At 46.2% G+C, this 20,954-nt stretch overlaps 3 protein-coding genes across 3 annotated transcripts; 1 reads left to right on the top strand and 2 right to left on the bottom strand.

Annotated features, from left to right (window-relative positions):
* Positions 1 to 3,750: 3,750 nt before the first annotated feature.
* LOC144930906 (olfactory receptor 52R1-like) lies at positions 3,751 to 4,860 on the top strand. The gene has a single exon (XM_078854526.1). The coding sequence runs from the start codon at positions 3,751 to 3,753 to the stop codon at positions 4,858 to 4,860; it is 1,110 nt and encodes a 369-aa protein (XP_078710652.1).
* Positions 4,861 to 10,503: 5,643 nt separating this feature from the next.
* On the bottom strand, positions 10,504 to 11,325 carry LOC144930873 (olfactory receptor 52H1-like). The gene has a single exon (XM_078854347.1). It carries the CDS (start codon positions 11,323 to 11,325, stop codon positions 10,504 to 10,506), a length of 822 nt encoding a protein of 273 aa, XP_078710473.1.
* An 8,308-nt stretch (positions 11,326 to 19,633) lies between these two features.
* Positions 19,634 to 20,632, bottom strand: LOC140913382 (olfactory receptor 52E4-like). Its single transcript, XM_078853587.1, has one exon. The coding sequence runs from the start codon at positions 20,630 to 20,632 to the stop codon at positions 19,634 to 19,636; it is 999 nt and encodes a 332-aa protein (XP_078709713.1).
* Between the last annotated feature and the right edge of the window lie 322 nt (positions 20,633 to 20,954).

Here is a 20,954-nt window from a genome sequence, read left to right as displayed (position 1 = left end):
AACAGTTACTGGTGAGAATTACTGATCTCTGAACCCATAGCAACAGCTCCATGTGCCTGCAGAAAGTGTTTGTGTCTCCCCTCAGTCATCTGTCTGCAGATCTGTCTGCTATCTACCCAGCTATCCTGGGCATTTACAGGATATCAGACCCTAAGGTGGTCTAGTCATTATCCCTCATTTTCTTCCTAATCAACTACAGTTTTAAATATACACAAATACACAGAGCAGACAGTTCCTCAGTGACTCAGCAGAGAGCCCAAGAGTTCTCATTTCCCTTTGGGAAGGTCTCTTAATTATTGTTTACTCTTAATGCTGGACAAATAGCATAGAAGCGCAGACAGGTTTGTCTCCAGTTTGTTTACATTCAGATGCTCTCTTCTCCTCTAGAGGGAGAGCAAACCCACTGGGATTTAATAGAGCTAGATTATAAACGGTGCACACCCCTGGGTCCTCTCTTAGTGTGGGATACTGCTGCAGATGCTGGGGTGAGTGAAATGTGGGATACAGATACCTGAGGGGGATTCCCAGGGACGACACTTCCCTCTCAGGATTCACAAGTACCATCTCTTGCTGGGGAGCTCACCTGCTCGACAAACCCAGAACTATGTGGGCGTGATGGGGTAGAGACTAGGTCTGTGACCCTTTCCACTCTGTACACCAGGGTAATTCCAGCTGATGACGAGTTTGCTGCAGTGTTATGGGCCAAAATTTCCCACCATTTGGTGCCCTCCCTTGCTGATGGCCTCCAACCCCAAGGTGGCTGCATTTCAGTGGCCCATAGTTTGCCTAGGTCCCACAAAGGCAAGATTCACCTTGGAGTAAGAACTGATTAAAGACCTGAGGAGCCAGCTGTGCATTAATGCACAGACACTGTCCCCTCCTGCTCTTGTATTTCAGACCTTTGGCTGCTAACTGGGGGGCTGTTACCTGACTTTTATCTGCTGGAAAGCATGGAGGTGCTCGCGCTCCTCACTGGAATAGTTATGATTTTTTTTTCAACATGGACAAGACATCTTCTCTCCTAGTTTCATTCAAGAAGTCAGCTGAACTGTTATGTATCAAACGTTCAAAAAACAATTCAGCCAGAAGGGGACACCCAGTGTAGGAAATTTAAGTTCCAACACTTAAAGTTTGGCAAACTTACAAGCATCAGAAAATGAGCTTTTCTAATTCAAGATGTCAGACAGCCATAACTAAAAGCGGTGCCACCAGGTCCACCTACAAAGGCCAATCCATTTGTGAATCCCATTCAGCTCAGCTTTTTGTTCCAATAATGTATTTGGCAAGGGGTTCCAGTGGCCAAATATGCATTATGTAAATAATTTTATTTTATCAGTATTATATGTTCAGAGTGTTATAAAATTGAATGTTCCTTTGTTCATGTGTTGTGAGAAGGAGTAAATATAAAGGTCTGATCTACTTTCTTTTTCAATAGATTCATAGGGTTCAAGGTCAGAAGGGACCATTAGATCATCCAGTCTGACCTCCTGTAATATACAGGCCATTAAATTTCACCCTGTTACCCCTGAATTGAGCCCAGTGACTTGTGTGTGAGTAAGACCTGGTCTTCACTATGATTTTACATCATAGAAACATAAAGTCACAGGGTGAAAAGGGATGATAAACGTCAGCTAGTATAACCCCCTGTGAAGATACAGTATTTGTTGCTTCTGAACCATCAAAGACAGATGGCTATCCAGCCTCCTTTTTATACTCTCCATTGAAGGAGCTTCCACAACCTCCTGAGGCCTATTCTTACAGTTGGGAAGATTTCCATGAGATTTAAATCTGCTCTGCTGGAGTTTGAACCCCCTGCCTCTTGTCCTGAGCTCAGTGGCAAGATAGAACACCTTTTCTCAAGTATTTGAAGACCATTGCCACATCCCTAATCAGTCTCCTCTTTTCTAAATTAAACATCAGCCTTTGATAGTACAGCTTGTATTTCATCCCTTTGATCATCTTTGTCTCTCGCCTCTGGATCCTTTGCAGTTTCTCAACATCCTTTCTATATATTTATAACCAAAACTGTACACAGTACTCCAGCTGAAGCCTAACCAGTGAGGAATAGAGAGGTAATATCACCTTCCGTGACTTACATACTATGCCTCTCCTAATGCAACCAGAAATTGCCTTTGTATTTTTTGCTATAGCAAAAAAAAAAAAAATCCACACTCTTGAGAGATATAGCTATATCAACCTAACACCAGCATAGACTGCTGCATACTTCTGGTTCCGAATGAGATGTGTGGTAACTCAGGTGTTTGTAACTCTATGGTTCTATTACAGCTGCTTTTTAACATCCTCCTTTACTCCTAATGAACTGGAAAGTATTTCATCACCTCGTGTTATATAGGCGTCTCATACTGCTTCTTTCCCAGTGCAGAACAAAAATATTTATCGAACAAATCTACCTTTTTTGCAATATTAACAAGATGCCTTTCTCCCTCTAGGAATTGGCCTAAACCTTTTCTAGGATTTTCTAGGATTTAAAAAACTCAATAACCTCCTATTCTGATCCTTAGTCTTTCCAAGCATGGAGCTTTCCCTTATGTCTTTAACATTCCCTATCAATTTTTATAACTTCCAATTTGTATGGCTTGCTATCTGTATTCCCTTTCCCCCCCATTTGCTATATATTCCTTTCCCCCCACTGATTACTGACTTCCCTCTACCACTGGATGGGATTTTTAGTTAAAGTTGTTCTCCCTCATTGATTATGGAATTGTAGCTTTTTCGCAATCTAATAAACTATTCTCAAAGGACTTCCAAGTTTCATTCCCATTTTGCTGTCTATCTTTTTCCTCCCAAATCATTTTTTTCTGATAATTTCCCTCAAGTTTGGGGGATTAGTCCCATTTCAAACACTAAGTGTCTATAGATATTACTGGTAAGGAACAGTTCTCTGTCTGCCCATTTAAATGTAATCAGTTCCATCTTTTATTTTTCCCTCCTGTATCATATGACCCTGTGTTTGTCCTTCCCTCAACTAAACAGTCCCAGACTTTTCAATCTGTCTGCACATGGCAACCTCCAGCATTTTCACAGCCTATCGTGGAAAGCCCCTTTATAACTGCTATACCCTTTAGAGTAGAGTCTGGATGACCGAAACTGAGCACATCTCATTTCTTCGGCATTCGAATATGTTCTTTCTTTGCTCACTGCTGCGAATAAGCAGGAGTTTCTGTGGAGCTGCCATCAATGATGCTCAGGTCATTTCCCTGAGATGTATTCTAGCTGGGATGTTTCCTCTGGCACATGTCTTGGCAAAAGTTTTTTTTTCCACTCTCAGATTTTGAGCAACCGTGTGAATTGTGAACTCCCTACAGCATGAACTCCCGAGCCTGGCTTTCATTTCATTAAGAAACAATTGGGGATAACCAGTATTGACACTTGTGTTTCCTGCTGGTGTCTATTAAGAGTTCCTAAACCATGATGTGTAGGAATTATTTGATGCATGGACCACCATAAAATATGGAATTAGCATTAGGAGGGTCAGTTGTTCATGATTCATTTATCTGAATAATAGAAACGTCAAATTTCAGTGTGTGAAGAGCGAGCAATCTGCTTCCCCCATAAGAACAGCCTCCAGTAATGCATGTAGTGTCTCATATTCACATTGTCTCTCCATCCAGGTATTTGTACTGCGACCATCACCCTAGAGGCTGGGCACATACAGGAAGTCAGGGGAACTTACGGTACATGCAAGAGACACCGTTCTGCCTCAGAGTTGGACACCTTCTCCCCTACTCCATGTCAGATTCCAACACCACCAACTTCACCAACCCCTCCACCTTCATCCTGCTGGGCATTCCTGGCCTGGAGGTGGCCCATGTCTGGATCTCCATCCCCTTCTGTGCCATGTACGCCATAGCCATGTTGGGGAACTTCACCATCCTGTTCATTGTGAAGATAGAGCTGAACCTCCATGAGCCCATGTACTATTTCCTCTGCATGCTGGCTGTTTCTGACCTGGTCCTGTCTATGTCCATCCTGCCCAAAACACTGACCATCTTCTGGTTCAATTCCAGGGAGATCGATTTCAGTGCCTGCCTCACCCAACTGTACTTCATTCACTGCTTCTTCATGATTGAATCTGGGATTTTTGTGGCCATGGCGTTGGATCGTTACGAGGCCATCTGCCATCCCCTGAGACATTCCACCATCCTGACAAACCCGGTGGTGGTCAAGATTGGCCTCGCTGTGATGCTGCATGGTGGCATAGTTGTACTGCTCTATCTCCTCCTGGCCAGGCAGTGGCCATATTGCAGAACCAACATTATTCCCCAAACGCACTGCGAGCACATGGCCGTCATGAAGCTGGCCTGCACCAACACCCACGTCAGTAGTTACTATGGCCTGTTTGTGGTATTCTGTGTAACTGGTCTGGATGTGGTTTTTATCACCATGTCTTATACCCAGATCCTCAGGGCCATCTTCAGCCTCCCCACAAAGGATGCCAGGCTCAAGACGTTTGAGATCTGCGGCTCTCACCTCTGTGCTATCTCAGCCTTTTACATCCCACGTCTCTTTTCCTCCCTCACATCCCGGTTTGGCCAGAATATGCCCCTGTATTTCCACATTCTCAGCACTAATGTATATCTACTGGTGTCCCCCATGCTAAACCCCATTATCTATGGGATAAAGACCAAAGAGATCTGGGCAGGATCCTCCAACACTTTACTCAGAAAGGCACTAAAGTTTTCTCCTGGTCCTCTGGTTCTCAGACTGAGCTTTGTGGGGAGCTGGCTGGTGACAGGGTGCTGGGCCGTCTTTCCTGAATCGTTGGCTGGCCAAAGAGACATTAAATCCTTTCCTGACCATACTGTGCTGTGTCAGTGTGACAAACCCTTTAACTCATAAGGTTGCCACCTTTCTTATTTCTGGTAACTAGACCGCCTCTGCTCCCCATCTTCCTTCAAGGCCCCACCCACTTCTCCACCTTTTCTCCTAAGGCTCTGCCCCTGTCCCTCTCTCCTCCCCTGTCACTCTCTATATCATCTCCTCCTCTCTCTCACCCTCCCCCACAGCTGGGCTCCCTCTGCTCTGGGGCTGGGACAGGAGCTGCTGCAGCCTGAGAAGGAGTCTTCAGTGAGTGCAGCCGGGTTGCAGTACTGGGACCAACAAGGAGCAGAGAGGGAAGCCAGGAAGCCGTATAAAAGCAGCTGAGGGTTGGGAGCAAGGTTGTGTTATAGGTGGGTGAGGTTCTGCATCATACAGCTTGTGGGCCCTAAAGCTCAGCTACAAAGTTCTAAGGCCAGAGACAATTGGGTGGTTTATTTCCTTAGCTTTCAGTTCCCCTTTGTTCCTCCCAGCTGGGAGCCTGTAGCCGGCAGGGTACTGGCAATGGGGATGGGCTGGGAGCCCTTTGCCCTGAGCTTGGCCTTGGGGGCATAGCAAGAGATCAGGTTGGTATCTAGGTGAACAACAGCTGAGAGAGGCAGAAGGATCAGCCCCTTCATTAGCTGGGAAGCTGGGATGCTGGGCAGAGGCCGGGGTGGCTTTGATAGCTCACCGGGAGTGAGATAAACAGCCCACCTGCCATTAGCTGGATATTTACACATGTACACAGCCCCCCATCTGGAGCTACAGGGCACCCATTTCTTAGGGGCTGAAGCTGAACAGTGAAGCTGAGTCTAACATACGCTCTGCATGACGCTTTTTCTCGAATTCCTTTCGCTAGGCTGCTAGGCAGCGTCATCCCCATGTCAAGGAGGGACTGAGCCATGCAGAGGTAAAGTGATTTGCCCAAGGCCACACAATGGGTCGGTGGCAGAGCTGGGAATAGAAACCAAGAGCCCTGACCCCTGAGCACCGCTGCTCTGGCCACTCACGGGCACTGCTCCACTGATACCAGTACATAACCAATAATCTTCAGACACAAAGATGATACAGGGGCGTTGCCCGGGTCCGAGCAGGGCAGCAGCTGGAACACGAGAGCCACTGGAGGAAGGGAAGAGCCGATACAAATGTGTTTTGCTGCAGGGAGCTTCTCCTTGTGCAAAGAAAAGAGGAAAGAGTTCTCTGAAAGTGAGAGGTGGACGTCCGGGAATGCAGCTGTTTCCTCCAAGCGACGCCAGCCAGCACCCTTGGAACTGAACATCCTCAACTTGTGTTTGACTAAAGCATCTTCCAGAAATGCTTCCAGGGGCTAGATCCACAAAGGCACCTGGGTAAATACTGAACTTAGGCGCCGCTGCCTTTCTCAAACCCCGGCTCATCCGCTGCCTGACCCTGCAGGAGCCTCAGGTTCCACCAGAGGCCAAATCCATTATGACTTCTGGATGCAGCCTTGCAGGCTGGAAATGCATGTGTCTACATGCACGTGCGTCCATGTGTCTGTGTGTTTTTCACATGCATCCATGATGTGTGTGGATGTGTGTCCCTGCATGTGCACACCCACAATGTCCCATAGCCCGGCGGTTTAGCACCCTCACCTGGAGTGTGAGAGACCCAGATTCAAAGCCCTGTGCCACTTAAGGTTTATTTCTATAAAGTAGAAGAGCTCCAGACGGACAGACTGAGAGCTCCACACCGAACAGCCATTTGCCTGGTGCTCAGGGCACTCCTGGGGGATGTGGAGACCTGTGTTTAAGTCCCTGTTTGAAGTCAGATAGATCAAAGATTTTGGATCTGGGTGTCCCATGTCTCTCTCGGGTCTCTCATGAGAAAATGGTGATCTGTCCTAGGCATCCCGCTCCAGGAGAGGGCTCACAGATGACAATCCCACATGAAAATATGCCTCTGTGGTAAATGTGGGGGGAGGGTAGCACCCTTTTATGGACACCCAGCCAGTCAGTTAGCAATAAAAATCCTTCTTAGTAGCTGTACACTATTGCCTTACCTGTAAAGGTTAAGAAGTCTAACTGAAATGCTTAGGTAAGAGGAAGTGAGTGGGCACCTGGCCAAAAGAGTCAATGGGAAGGGTAGAAACTTTCAAATTGGAAAAAAAAAAAAAACTTCTGCTCTGTCATCTGTTGTTTGGTTTGTTCTCTCGCCTGGAGAGACCATCCCAGAGGTATGCTGTAAGAAGCTTGGGCCAGGCATGAAAATTCCTCAGCATTCCTACCTAGAATTATTCATTTGAAACTACAAATATGTAAGTAGCACAAAATGTTTTGTTAGATGTGATCAGGATTCTCTCTTTATTTTGGGCTTGTTGAGTCCTCTGTGCTAAACAAAGGTGCTTTTTCCGTTTTGTAATCTTTAAGCTGAACCCCAGAGAAGCAATTTCTGGGGTTTAGTCTTTTCCAGTTGCTCTTTAACATCTAGCAACATCCTTGATTTTCCAGGTGTGTTTTCTTTCTTCTTTTTTTTCAATAAAAATCATCTTTTTAAGAACATGATTTGATTCTTGTGTCTTAAGAAGAAGAGGGTGTCTGTGCACATTATTCAGTTATCTACTAGCAGGAACAAAGGGTTTCAGATTCAGCGGGTGGCAAGAGCTGGTTCTTTTCCTCGATTCTTTTCTCGACTCTTCCGTAGAGGAGGGGTGAAGGAGCTGAGGATGTCTCACAGGAAGGAATTCCCAAGGGAGCCTTCCTGGGTTCTAAGGAGGTGTTGCATTTGGGTGGTGGCAGAAACATGACCCAGGGCAAGGGAGAATCTGTAACCTTGGGAGTTTAATACAAGCCTGGAGTGGCAAGGTATTTTAAGGTCTTTTGCGGGCCCCCACCTTCTGCACTCTAAGTGCCTGAGTGGGGAATCAGCCTTGACTGCCCCCATCTCCATCCCATCAGCCAAGCCCCTAGAAGCCCAAATCAGAGGGAGTTAGGTGCTTAAGGACCATGTATGGACTTTGGAGACCACAATGGCTGAATTGGAGGAGCTAAGGGAGACAAGAGAGCTACATAGATGAGACTTCCCGGGACAGAGCAGAATGGTCCCACCCCTGGTCTGACAGCCTCTGTGATGCTGAGGAGGATGAAAGTCTCAGGGAAGGAAAACATCAAATTGGAGCAGTTGGGACCCTCCTTCTAGATGATGCCTTGGGACCCTCTCATACTGAGGATAACTCTCTGGAGGAGGCAACTCCAATTATTAGGGAGAAACAGTTAATAGTTATGGGGGATTCAATCATTAGAAACATAAAAGCGGCAAAGAGTCCTGTGGCACCTTATAGACTAACAGACGTATGGGAGCATAAGCTTTCATGGGTGAATAACCACTTCTTCAGATGCATGTAGTGGAAATTTCCAGAGGCAGGTATAAATATTAGCTTGCGTATTTATACCTGCTTCTGGAAATTTCCACTACATGTGTCCGACGAAGTGGGTATTCACCCACCAAAACTTATGCTCCAATACGTCTGTTAGTCTATAAGGTGCCACAGGACTCTTTGCCGCTTTTACAGATCCAGACAAACACGGCTACCCCTCTGATATTAGAGACATAGATAGCTGGGTTTGCAATGACCAGAAGAACTGCATGGTAACTTACCAACCAGGTCCAAAGTTTGTGGACCTCTTCAGACATTGACTTATGTGCAGTTCTGGGAAGGAGCTGGTAGTCGTGGTATATGTAGTGGTAGTCGTGGTATATGTATGCACAGGAGAGAGGTTGTGGAAGCCACATTTAGGCCTTTTCTTGGCTTGGCTGCCTCCCTAGTATATCCTCAGGCCTTTGCTGCAAGGCCTCAGCCTGGGAGGTCGCCAGGCCAGAGCTCCCCAGCTTGGTTTGCTCTTCCCCAGCACTGCTCTGTCCAAGGTTCCCCTGTCTCTCCCAGGCAGCTAGGTCCTTCTTGCTCCACTGCTGCAGCAAGACTCACTTCCTTTTCCCCAGGAGCCCTTCTTATACTTGTCCTGCTCGGCCCTGATTGCCTGCCTCAAGCCCGCTCGTGATTGACTCCCCGGGGCAGCCCTTTCCCAGGGCTGTTTTTAACCCCATCCAAACTGGAGCAGGGTGACTACCCTGCTCCACACCCCCCCACTCAAAATGCCATGCCCTGGGGTAGGGGAGTCCTCTACCCTGTGCAATCTGGAGATGTCTCACCAGCCACCCTCACGTCTCTTCATTTTCCTTCAACTTCAGGGTCAGGTCTTCCTTCTCCTTGTGGAATTTCTGCAGCTCCACCTCTGCTGTCTAGTGGGCCTGTCCCACAGCCGTCAGCCACGTCCATTGGCTAACATCCTCCTGACCCTGTAATGTCAGGGTCTTGGTTCCCATTGCAGGCTGCTCCCTCACAGCCTGGGTCCCAACCTCTCACGGGGCCCACTCCGTCTCAGTCCCCTTTTCTGCCACCTCATGCTGGTGGCTCTCAGGCAGGTCTACCGCCTTCACTGCCATGTTGACCTCGCTCATCTTTGCCACTTCTTGGTCCCCAGGCACCTTCTTCTTCGGCTGCCCTCCCCAGAAGGGGCAGTGCCTTTTAATATGGCCCCACTCGTGGCAGCCAAAGCAGACTCCCTGCCTCTCTGCTGCCTTGGGCCCCTTCTCACTGGGCTTCAACTGGACCCTCCACCTGGGGCCTGGGCACTCCCACTGTAGGTGTCCATGTTGCCCACAGGCCCAACAGGTCTGTTGTCCCTTGGGTTTCCTCACCCAGCAGGCATTCCCAGGGCCATGTCCCTTCCCCTTCTCTGGGTGAGGCTCCTTGCCCCATCCCAGTAGGGACAATTCCTCCTTAAATGTCCACACCTCCTGCAGGAGTAACAAGCTCTATACTCCGCCACTGGCCTCCTGGTCCTGCTGCAGGGCTTTTCTCTTGGATTCCTTCCTCAGGAGTCTTACAAGGGCCTGCTGTTCATAGAGCAGCTGCCCCATTTGTTCATGCAGGGCCGAATACATCTCCCATTGTCCCTCCTGGCTCTCCTGGGTCACCTGTAGCGGGGTCTCTAGTCTTCCCCACTGCTCACAAGTCCCCTTTCACTGGGGCACTGATGCTGGAGTCCAGCCAGGTATGGAATAAGAGCCCTCCATGAAAAAAAACATCTACATAGGCCCCTGGTTGCCTCTCCTTGCCCCAAGATGCCAGAACATTTTCGTATCAGAGCTGAGGGGGTCTAATATTTATTTATTTTTCTTTCTTTTACATAGGAATTAGATACAGTTCTCCAGTCAGATAATTGGTAAGTTATCTGTGAAAAAATAGTTTTTAGTGCCTAAGTAGCCCCTTGAATCATGTTTAAAGTTGTCACCCCTACCAAAACCTTAAATGGGGGGTGGGAGGAGGAGGGACAAGGAGATGATCCAGCACATGACACGGGGAGGAGAGGAGAGGAGCAAGCAACCAGGCCAGGGCCTTGGAGGGGAAGAGGAAGAGCAGGGTGGGGCCTTGTTGGAAGAGGTGGGGCAAGGGGGGAGGCTTGGGGGTCCAATACAAGCAATTAAAAAGGTGTCAACTCAATGAGTTGTACATAGACCGATTCCCCAGTTTGTCACCCTGACAGTACACAGTAAGGTCAGGAAGGGGATTAATGTCTTTCTGACTGTCAAGTCAGGGATTCAAGGAGGAGGGCCCAGCAGCATGTCAAAAGCCAGCTGTCCATGGAGCTCCAGGAGAAAACTTTAGGTCCCTTTATGAGTAAAGAGCCACAGCAGCCTGTCCCGGATCTGTTTGGTCCTCACATAAAAAATGACAGGGTTTTGCATGGGGGGCACCAGGAGGCACACATTGGTAAAGAGAACATTTAAATGCAGGTCCATATTGTGGCCAATCTGGTACATGAGGACGGAGAACAGACCTGAGATATAAAAGGCTAAAATGGCACAGAGGTGGGAGGCACAGGTCTGAAAATTCTTGAGCCGGGCATCCTTTGTGGGGAGGCTGAAGATGGCCTGAGGATCTGGATAGAGGACACAGCGATAAAAAACACATCCAGACCGATCACCAAGATTGCCATTAAAGAGGCCGTAATAACTATTGATGTGAATGTCTGCACAGGCCAGATTCACCATAGCTATGTGCTCACAGTAGGAGTGGGGGACGATGTTGGTTCTGCAATATGGCAACTGCCTTGCCAGCAAGGGACAGGGCATTACAAGCATGCAGCCACGCATCACCACAGCCAAGCTGATCTTGGCCACGATGGGGTTTCTCAGGATGATGGAATGTCTCAGAGGATCACAGATGGCCACATAGTGGTCAAAAGCCATAGCCATGTCCAAAAAGCAGTGAATGAAGAACATCTCGGTGAGGCAGGCATTGAAATCTACCTCCCTGGAATTAAACCAGAGGATGCTCAGTGTTTTGGAAAGGGTGCAAGTGCACAGGACCAGGTCAGTGATGGCCAGCATACAGAGGAAATAGTACATGGGCCCATGAAGGCTTGGCTCCATCTTCACAATGAACAGGATGGTGAAGTTCCCCCAGATGGCTATCACATACATGGAGCAGAAGTCTACTGGGGAAGACTCTTTTGAATAAGTACTGTTGTCCCTTAAAAGTAAGGCAAAGCAGGCCAAGAATTGGGATGCAATGGGATGGTGAAAAAACAATTTGCCTAATCTATGACAGAGAACCATCTAGGGGGCCCTGTGTTCTTGCCATCACTAGAGCTAGATCTGCCACTATTGTTGCTATGGGGGTGTAGCTTTACTATTTTTTCTAAAATCCACTCTCAATCTCCTGAAGCATTTAATATGGGCCAGATCAGGCTACTGTATGTGGGATTCCCCTTTTCCAGCACTCCCTGTTGTTCTAATGATTCAATTCTTTTCTGTGTATTCAAGTCTTATTTCCTGAAGTGCTGCAATGTCAACACTGAGTTTGTACAGCTCACGGTCTATCGAAGTTAACTTCCGTATGCTGCTTGTGTATTGTATGTCATCATTCTCTGTCAGTGCCGGACACATGGTCCTGACATTCCAGCTGTCAAGCCGGAAAGTTCATGGTTTCTTATTTTTGCCAGGTGCAAGGTTTCCATCTATCATTGAACTTTTGGTTTAGCCCGCACACCCCATGAGGCATGGTGGTTCAGCACCTAACTGTCCGGGGGCTGCTCGGGTATGTGGTGGGTGATGGCTGACAAATGGAGTGCAGTGGTTCCTCCCACCATTGAAGGTAACCCTTGGTGCCCTACTCTATGCCAATCAAGTGAGAACTTATAACCCGTAACTGCCACCTTCCATGTTGTATCCATGCTGCCAGCAAGGATGGAGTGTCCTCTCCATGTGATGTGGCACAATAGCCTGGGCAGTTAATATGAGGGTGCTATTTTACCTATGTGTGAGCGTGCCCCTCTTGACTTCACTGGTTTGGATCGAAGGAAGGACGGAGTTGATACATTTTGAACGAGCTGTGCTGCAGGAGTTGCCAGTGAAGAGGAGTCTTCCATTTGTCTGCCTTTCAGGGCTCCACTCCTAGATTAGTGATCAGCCATACCTGCAGGACCCAATCTGTCCTTTATGGATGTTGTTGGCAAAGCACCGAATGAATCTGCTCACCTGCCCTTTTGATGACATTTCCTCCATCAAGAGTTCCACTTTTCTCCTCAGGCACTTGTTATGCTTATGTTCCTGGAAAAAGCAGGTTTTCAATTCCGACCTGACTTGACAATGCCATAGTTAAGGATCACAAAAAGGAGGTTATTAAGAATCTAAAGAACAAAAGAAATCCTTCAAAAGTTTGGGGCCAATTCCTAGAAGGAGAAAGAAAACTTGTTAATGTTGCAGAAAAGGTGGAAAAGGTTCAAGAAATAGTTTTGTTCTGCATTTGGAAAGGAGCAGTTTGAGGTACTCATATCACATGAGTTTATGTAATCCTTTCAAGTCCATTAGCTGTCAAGGAAGATGCTAAACAGAATCTACAGTAGAAACTTGGAGTTGTGAACACCAGAGTTACAAACTGACCAATCAACCACACACCTCACTCAGAACCAGAAATAAGCAATCAGGCAGCAGCAGAGCCTAAATAAATAAATACAAATAAAGGACATTTCTGTGTTAAATGAGAAGTATTAAAAATAAAGGGAAAGATTAAAAAAAGATTTGACAAGGTTAGGAAATAATGAAAAAGCTTGTATGGAATTAGTTCAGAAAAATTCTAGGAATATAATTAATGCCAGGAAACAATAAGGTTTATGGAAAACTGGTCTTGTCAAATAAACCCAATTTCATGCTTCAGTGAGAGTCCACATTTGGATAGTCAAGGGAGTTGAAATAAAATCTGATTTCTCTACACATAAAATGCTCCAGCAGCGCTGCCATAGCACTTCAATGTAGACATTACTTAAGCCAACGGCAGGGCGTTCTCCCATCAGAGTAGGTAACCCACTCCCCTGAAAGGCTGATGGAAGAATTCTTCCAATGACCTCATGCTGTCTACACCCGGGTTAGGTTGATATAGCGACATCTCTCAGGGGGGTGGATTTTTTTGCAACTGGAAAAAAAGAAAATGCAATTATGGATTGCATTAACAAAGGCATAGCATGGAGGTCATGGGAGGCAATAGTATTCCTCTACTCAGTGCTCATTAGGCCTCAGCTGGAGAAGGATGTAGAAAAACTGAAAATGGTCTAGGGCTAAGAGACAAAGGTGATCCAAGGGATGGAATGCAGGCCATATGAGCAAAGCCTGAAGGAAATGGATATGTTTAATTTGGAAAAGAGCAGGCTGAGGAGGGACATGACAATGGTCTTCAGATACTTGAAGGGCTGACATAAAAATGGAGAAAAGGTGTTCTGTCTTACCGCAGCCAGTGGAACAAGAGCCAATGTGTTCAAACTCCAGCGTAGCAGATTGAGATGAAATCTCAGGAAAAACTTCCTCAGTGTAAGAACAGGCGGAAAATGGAACAGACGCCTCGGGAGACCGTGGAAGCACCTTAGCTGGAGGTTTTCCAAAAAAAGTTGGACAGTCATCTGTCTAGGATGGTTTAGATGCAAAAAATCCTGCATCCGGGCAGGGGGTCATACTAGAAGATGATATAAAATATTTGTGTAGACCAGGTCTTAATCACACACTAGTTATGAAGCTCAATACAGGGGTAAATGAGTGAAATGTAATGGTGTGTGTTATACAGGACGCCAGACTGTATGATCTAATGCTCCCCTCTGACCTTGAACCCTATGAGTCTATTGATAAAAAAAGTAAATCAGGTCCTAGCCCCCCTTTGCAATAGCTACAGATGAAGGTCAAACCATGCTTGCCAGCTACAGAGTGTTAGTAACTTGAATACAGGTGGACACAGCACCTCTGTTCAGTTCGGAGAGGAAAATTTGTTCAGCCTCATTCCAGTACTTAAAAGCTCAAGTGCTCTGCATGGGAGAACATCATAAATATAAAGGGAAGGGTAAACACCTTTAAAATCCCTCCTGGCCAGAGGAAAAATCCTCTCACCTCTAAAGGGGTAAGAAGCTAAAGGTAACCTCGCTGGCACCTGACCAAAATGACCAATGAGGAGACAAGATACTTTCAAAAGCTAGGAGGAGGGAGAGAAACAAAGGGTCTGGGCCTGTCTGTTTGCTGCTTTTGCCGGGGACAGAACAGGCATGGAGTCTTAGAACTTTTAGTAAGTAATCTAGCTAGATATGTGTTAGATTATGATTTCTTTAAATGGCTGAGAAAATAGCTGTGCTGAATAGAATGAATATTCCTGTCTGTGTGTCTTTTTTGTAACTTAAGGTTTTGCCTAGAGGGATTCTCTATGTTTTGAATCTAATTCCCTTGTAAGGTATCTACCATCCTGATTTTACAGAGGTGATTCCTTTACCTGTATTAAAAGTCTTCTTGTAAGAAAACTGAATGCTTTTTCATTGATCTAAGATCCAAGGGTTTGGGTCTGTGGCCACCTATGCAAATTGGTGAGGATTTTTACCAAACCTTCCCCAGGAAGTGGGGTGCAATGGTTGGGAGGATTTTGTGGGGGGGGAAGAAATGTCCAAACTACGTTTCCCAGTAAACCCAGTTAAAGTTTGGTGGTGGCAGTGGAAATTCCAAGGGCAAAGGGTAAAATTAATTTGTACCTTGGGGAAGTTTTAACCTAAGCTGGTAAAAGTAAGCTTAGGAGGTTTTCATGCAGGTCCCCACATCTGTACCCTAGAGTTCAGAGTGGGGGAGGAACCTTGACAGAGAAATACTCCAGATTAGCCCAATGAGCAGGCAGAGAGTTCAGTTATAGGAATTCAAGCAGCCTGACACTGGGGCCATGCTGGAAAGTCTGACTGAGCCTGAAACATTAATTTTCAATTCCACCAGGGAGAGACTGGGAGGAAACGAACAGAGAGGGCAAGAACAAATCCAATGGAAACACTAATCCAGTCTCCATCCTGTCTACAGGGCGCCCCTTTTCCCATGGCACCTTTGGGGGGAAGACGAGGCCACTATCCCCAGGAACATTTGATTAGATTAGTCGCTTTTACTAAGTCCGTTCCCCAGAAGTAACCCCAGTGACTGTGATTTGTTGGCAGGTATCTGAGTGGGAACAGAAGTGGACACCTGCAGTTGATGCTTCCCAGGAGTGGGGAGCTCACAAACTCCAGTAAGTTCTGAAAACCTCAGATTCACCATGAGGGGATCGTGCAGACTCAGGCTCTGCTCATCCAGCCTTTCCACTGCATCCTCAAAATGAACAGTCTCTGCCAGAGCAGGAGTCTATTTCCCTTTTGGTGTGACACACAGACCATGGTTATGGCAGGAAAGTCAGGATTCCTGGGTTCTGCCTGTCATCCTGCCACTCAATCTCTGTGTGACCTCGACCAAGTCATGTCTCCCCATGCCTCAGTTTACCTATCTGTATAATGGGGATATGTTCAAAGTGACTTTCCTTTGCTAGGGGTTTTCAAGATTCTTCAATGAAAGGTGCTGCACAATAGGATGATAGTTACTGATGAGAACTACTGATCTCTGATCCTTTAGCGACCACCCCGTGTGTCTGCAGAAAGTGCTTGTGTCTCCCCTCAGGCATCTTTCTCCAGATCTGTCTGTTTACTATCGATCCAGCCATCCTGGGAATTTGCAGGGTATAAGACCCTATGGGGTAGGGCTAGGGCTCCTCAGTGAAACTCATTGGAACAATCAGAAAAAAAAATAACACGGGGAAGACATATTTTCTCCTAGTTTCCTGAGAAAAGTCAGCTGGACGGTTATTCTGAAAACTTTAAAAAAACAATTCTGCTGGAAGCACACATGCAGCTTGGGAAATATCAGTCCAAATGCCTAAAATTTGGCAAACTTATAAGCAACTGAAAATAAGGTCTTCTTATTGAAGGGGTTAGACAGTCTTAACTAAAAGTCATGCCACCAGCACCACGTACAATGGCCAAACTGTTTGTGTATCTCATTAAGCTGAGCTCTTCGCTCTAATAATGTCAGTGGCAATAAGTTCCACAGGTCAAATATGCATTATGTTAACAAGTTTCTTTTATCATGTGTTATATGTTCAGACTTGAAATGTAACCGAATAGAGTTGGAACACATTCCCTCTTCTCCTGCCCCCTGTGGTAAGACAGAACAACTTTCTTCCAGCTCTTTATGGCAGCCTTTTGAAGTATCTGAAGACTGCTATCATGTCCCCACTTAATCTCCTCTTTTCCAAACTAAACATAACCAGTTCTGTCTGTCATTGATCATATGGCTTGTATTCCAGCACTTTGTCATCTTTGTCACAAGAAGGTAGATAGAAGAGTTTTTACGCCCACCTAGCGATCACCTCTTGGGGAAGTGGGTTACCTATGCTGATGGAAGAAACCCTGCCTTCGGTGTCAGTCGTGTCTACACAAAAGTCATGTCAGGTCAGGTCATGGACATAAGTCAGCAGTGTGCCCTTGTTGCCAAGAAGGCTAAAGGCATATTGAGCTGCATTAGTAGAAGCAGGGGAGGGATAGAAGGGGGGAGGGATAGTTCAGTGGTTTGAGCACTGGCCTGCTAAACCCAGGCTTGTGAGTTCAATCCTGGAGGGGGCCATTTAGGGATCTGGGGCAAACAGTGGGGACTGGTCCTGCTTTGAGCAGGGGGTTGGACTAGATGACCTCCTGAGGTCCCTTCCAACTCTGATATTCTATGATTCTATGAAGCATTGCCAGTAGATCGAAGCAAGTGATTATTCCCCTCTATTCAGCCCTGGTGAGGCCACATCTGGAGTATTGCATCCAGTTTTGGTCCCTGCACTACAGAAGGGATGTGAACAAATTGGAGACAGTCCATCGGAAGGCAACAAAAATGATTAGAGGGTTGGGACACATGATTTACAAGGAGAAGCTGAAGGAACTGGGGTTATTTGGTCTGTAGAAGAGAAGAGTGAGGGGGGATTTGATAGCAGCCTTCAACTACCTGAAGGGGGGTTCCAAACAGGATGGCGCTAGGCTGTTCTGAATGGTGGCAGATGACAGAACAAGAAGCAATGATGTCAAGTTGCTGTGGGGGAGGTCTAGGTTGGATATTAGGAAAAACTATTTCACTGGGAGGGTGTTCAGGTACTGGGATGGGTTACCTAGGGTAGTGGTGGAATCTCTAGCATTAGAGGTTTATAAGGCACAGCTCGAGAAAGTCCCGGCTGGGATGATTTAGGTAGAGTTGGTCCTGCTTCGAGCACTAGTTGGACAAGATGATACCATTTGATAGATATATTGCTGTGACACTATGTACCCCAAAACAACATATTGGCACCTCCATATTAACCACTGTTATGTAATTGCAACAATTCATGTACAAAATATGTCCTATGAGGTGTCAATGGAAAAGTTATGGTTTGCTGAATATGACCATCATATTTGTATGCATGTCTCATTTTGGGATTTGAAATGACCTATGTACCTACATTTCAAATGTGTTTGTTCCTGTGGTCATTCCCAAAATGTAGTTTATATTCAGTAGAGCCAGCACACTGTGAATGGACTATTCAAATTCATGCCCCATTAATGAGCACAATGGGCCATGGACCAGAATATGACTCACTTCTATGACTCACTGAAGCATGCAAGAGCACGTAACCAACTCAGATGATTCTGGACTCAATCTTGTGCCTGTACGTTTCCACTAACTGCTGTGGGCTTTATTTTGAAAAACGAGGTTCCGTCCACCTGGCAGAAGCTATAAAAGGGAAAGTGACATCACCACTTGGTCTCACTCCCTGTCCCCCACAACTGAACACCTGAAAGCATGGCTAGAGGGAAAAGACTGTGACCGGGCAGGTGGTCCCAGGCTGGAAAGAAGAAATCCCGGCCCATGTATGGAGGATTGGGGAACTGTTTCTACCATCAGGGTGAGACACTCATTGATTCAAATCCTGTCTAGTTTATAGAACTCAGTTTGCAATTTTGCTTTATTTCTTAGGTAATCTTCTTTGAAACACTTATTACTTGTAGTTAATAAATCTGTTTTATTTTTTTAACCTAAACCAGTGTGTTGTTTGAAGTATAAAGGGAAATCTGCTCAGGATCAGGGGCTGGTGATTTGTCCTCTCCACAATGAGGAAGGGGCAGATGAGTAATAAACTTACCATTCAGGCTTATGAGCAGGACAAGACAGTCAGCTCTGTGTCCTAGGCTGGTGAACTGGGGGTACTTGACTGGAGCTTTGCTACAGTGGGTTCACGGGTTGCTGGTGAAAGCATTCATGTAACTCAACTGGGTGTGTCCCTGCCTGTGAACGTTTTTGTAAGTGCAGGACCTGTAGGTGACTGAAGCTTCTCATAGCCTGAGAGGGGAGGGGGCCCAGACTGATATGCTAGAGGGATCAGCAGTGCAGATTGCATCCTGAGGAAGTCCATCACAGTGGCATTACAAGCAGTGTGAAATGCACACCTTGTTGTTCTGAGTTAAATTTGAACTTCATACACTTGTGCAGAGTTGTTAAGCGTGGTGGCTGGAGATCAAATAGGTCACCATTGTTTTTATTTTCTGTTTCCTTATTTCAGAAAGGGAAGTAGGGACAGAAAAAGCAACAAAATGAGAGAAAGCAGCAAACAATTTCAAAACTGGAGCTATTCAAATTGCAGGCAGCAGAAAAAGAAAAAGCACATAGGTGAATTTTTAAGCTAAAGAAGACAGAGACTGCCAGAGAGAAGGCTGAAAAGAGTAGGTCTAGGGAACCAAAATAACAAGAAATTAAGGAGAAAGAGGGAGCACAGAAACACCTGTTGGACTTCCTGGACAAGCAGAACCAGAACCCTCCACAAATTTCCACCTCTCCAAAAATCCACAAATTGGAACAGTTGTGTCCTGCATACAATGAGGCCATTGATATTGCTGAATAATTCACTATCTTTGAGAGGCTATGTGTGATTCCTGATGACCAGAAGATGAACACTTTAGTTGCAAAGTTAACTGGTAAAGTTCTGTATACACTCAATAAAATGCCAATTGAGAATGCTTTAGAGTATTGTAAATTCAAAGAAATCATTTTGGAACAATTTCAGATTACCCCTGAAACATAAGGAGTGAAATCTGGGTATCTTAAGAGGGGTGCTGATATGAGTACTGTGGAATATGGTAAAAAAAGAGAAAGATTTAATGGGAAAGCAGGTAAGGGGTAAAGATGTTACAAGCTTTGAAGGAATGTTTGACCTTTTTTCCTAATATCCAAACTAGAATTCTCCCACTGCCACAAGTGATTCCCACAAGTGATTCCCACAAGTGATTCTGGGAAGGGGCCCACAAGTGATTCCCACAAGTGATTCAGGGAAGGGGGCCCAGCACCATATCACCAGCCAGCTCTACACAGAGCTCAGCCTGAGACCCCAATCATGAGGAGAAAACTTTTAGGTCCCTTTATGAGGAAAGAGCCGGAGCAGCCTTTCCCGGATCTGTTTGGTCCTCACACCATAGATGATAGGGTGTAACAAGGGGGGCACCAAAAGGTACACATTGGCCATGAGAATGAGGAAATGCAAGGGCACATTGTGGCCAAACCGATGTGTGATGGAAGAGAAGAAATCTGGAATGTAAAAAACCAAGATGGCACAAAGGTGGGAGCCGCAGGTCCCAAAAGTCTTGAGTCGGGCATCCTTTGTGGGGAGGCTGAAGATGGCCCTGAGGATCTGGATATATGACACGGTGATAAAAAAAACATCCAGACAGATCACAGAGAATAGAATAAAGAGGCCATAATAACTACTGAGGCGGGTGTCGGCACAGGCCAAATTCACCACAGCTATGTGCTCACAGTATGAGTGGGGGATGATGTTGGTTCTACAGTATGGCCAACACCTTGCCAGGAAGGGATAGGGGAATGCAAGTATGCTACTGCGCAGCACCATGGCCAGGCCAATCTTGGCCACAACAGAATTTGTGAGGATGGTAGAATGTCTCAGGGGATGGCAGATGGCCACGTAGCGATCCAAAGCCATGGCCACTAAGATCCCAGACTCCATTGCTGAGAAACAGTGAATGAAGTACATCTGGGTGAGGCAGGCACTGAAATCTATCTCAGTGGAATTGAACCAGAAGATGTTCAACATTTTTGGCATGGTGGACGTAGACAGGACCAGGTCGGTAACAGACAGCATGCAGAGGAAATAATAGATGGGCCCATGGAGGCTCGGCTCTATCTTCACGATGAACAAGATGCTGATGTTTCCCAAGATGGCTATGGTGTATATGGTGCAGAAGGGGATGGAGATCCAGACATGAGCAGCCTCCAGGCCAGGAATGCCCATCAGGATGAAGGTGGAGGGATTTGTGAAGTCAGTTGTGTTGGAATCTGACATGGAGTAGGGGAGAAGGTGTCCAACTCTGAGGCAGAACGGTGTCTCCCACATACACTGTAGTTTCCCGTCACTTCTTGTATGTCCCCAGGGTGCAGGGTGATGGTCGCTTTACAAATGCCTAGATGGAGAGACAATGTTAATATGAGACACTACATACACTAGCGGAGACTGTTCTTGTGAGTGAAGTAGATTGGTTGCTCTTCATACACAGAGAAATGACATTCTTATTATTTAAATAAATGAATTTTGAACAACTGACCCTTCTTATGCCAATTCAATATATGATGATGCTCCATGCATCAATAATTCTTACATGTCTTAGTGGGGGAAACCTTAAGAGGCATCAACAGGAAACACGAGTGTGAATATTGGT

Source organism: Lepidochelys kempii, chromosome 1 (assembly GCF_965140285.1).
Source record: "Lepidochelys kempii isolate rLepKem1 chromosome 1, rLepKem1.hap1, whole genome shotgun sequence".
In the NCBI taxonomy this organism is placed as follows: domain Eukaryota; kingdom Metazoa; phylum Chordata; order Testudines; family Cheloniidae; genus Lepidochelys; species Lepidochelys kempii.
Note: the sequence above shows the minus strand (reverse complement) of the source record. Positions and strands in the feature narration are given on the sequence as shown.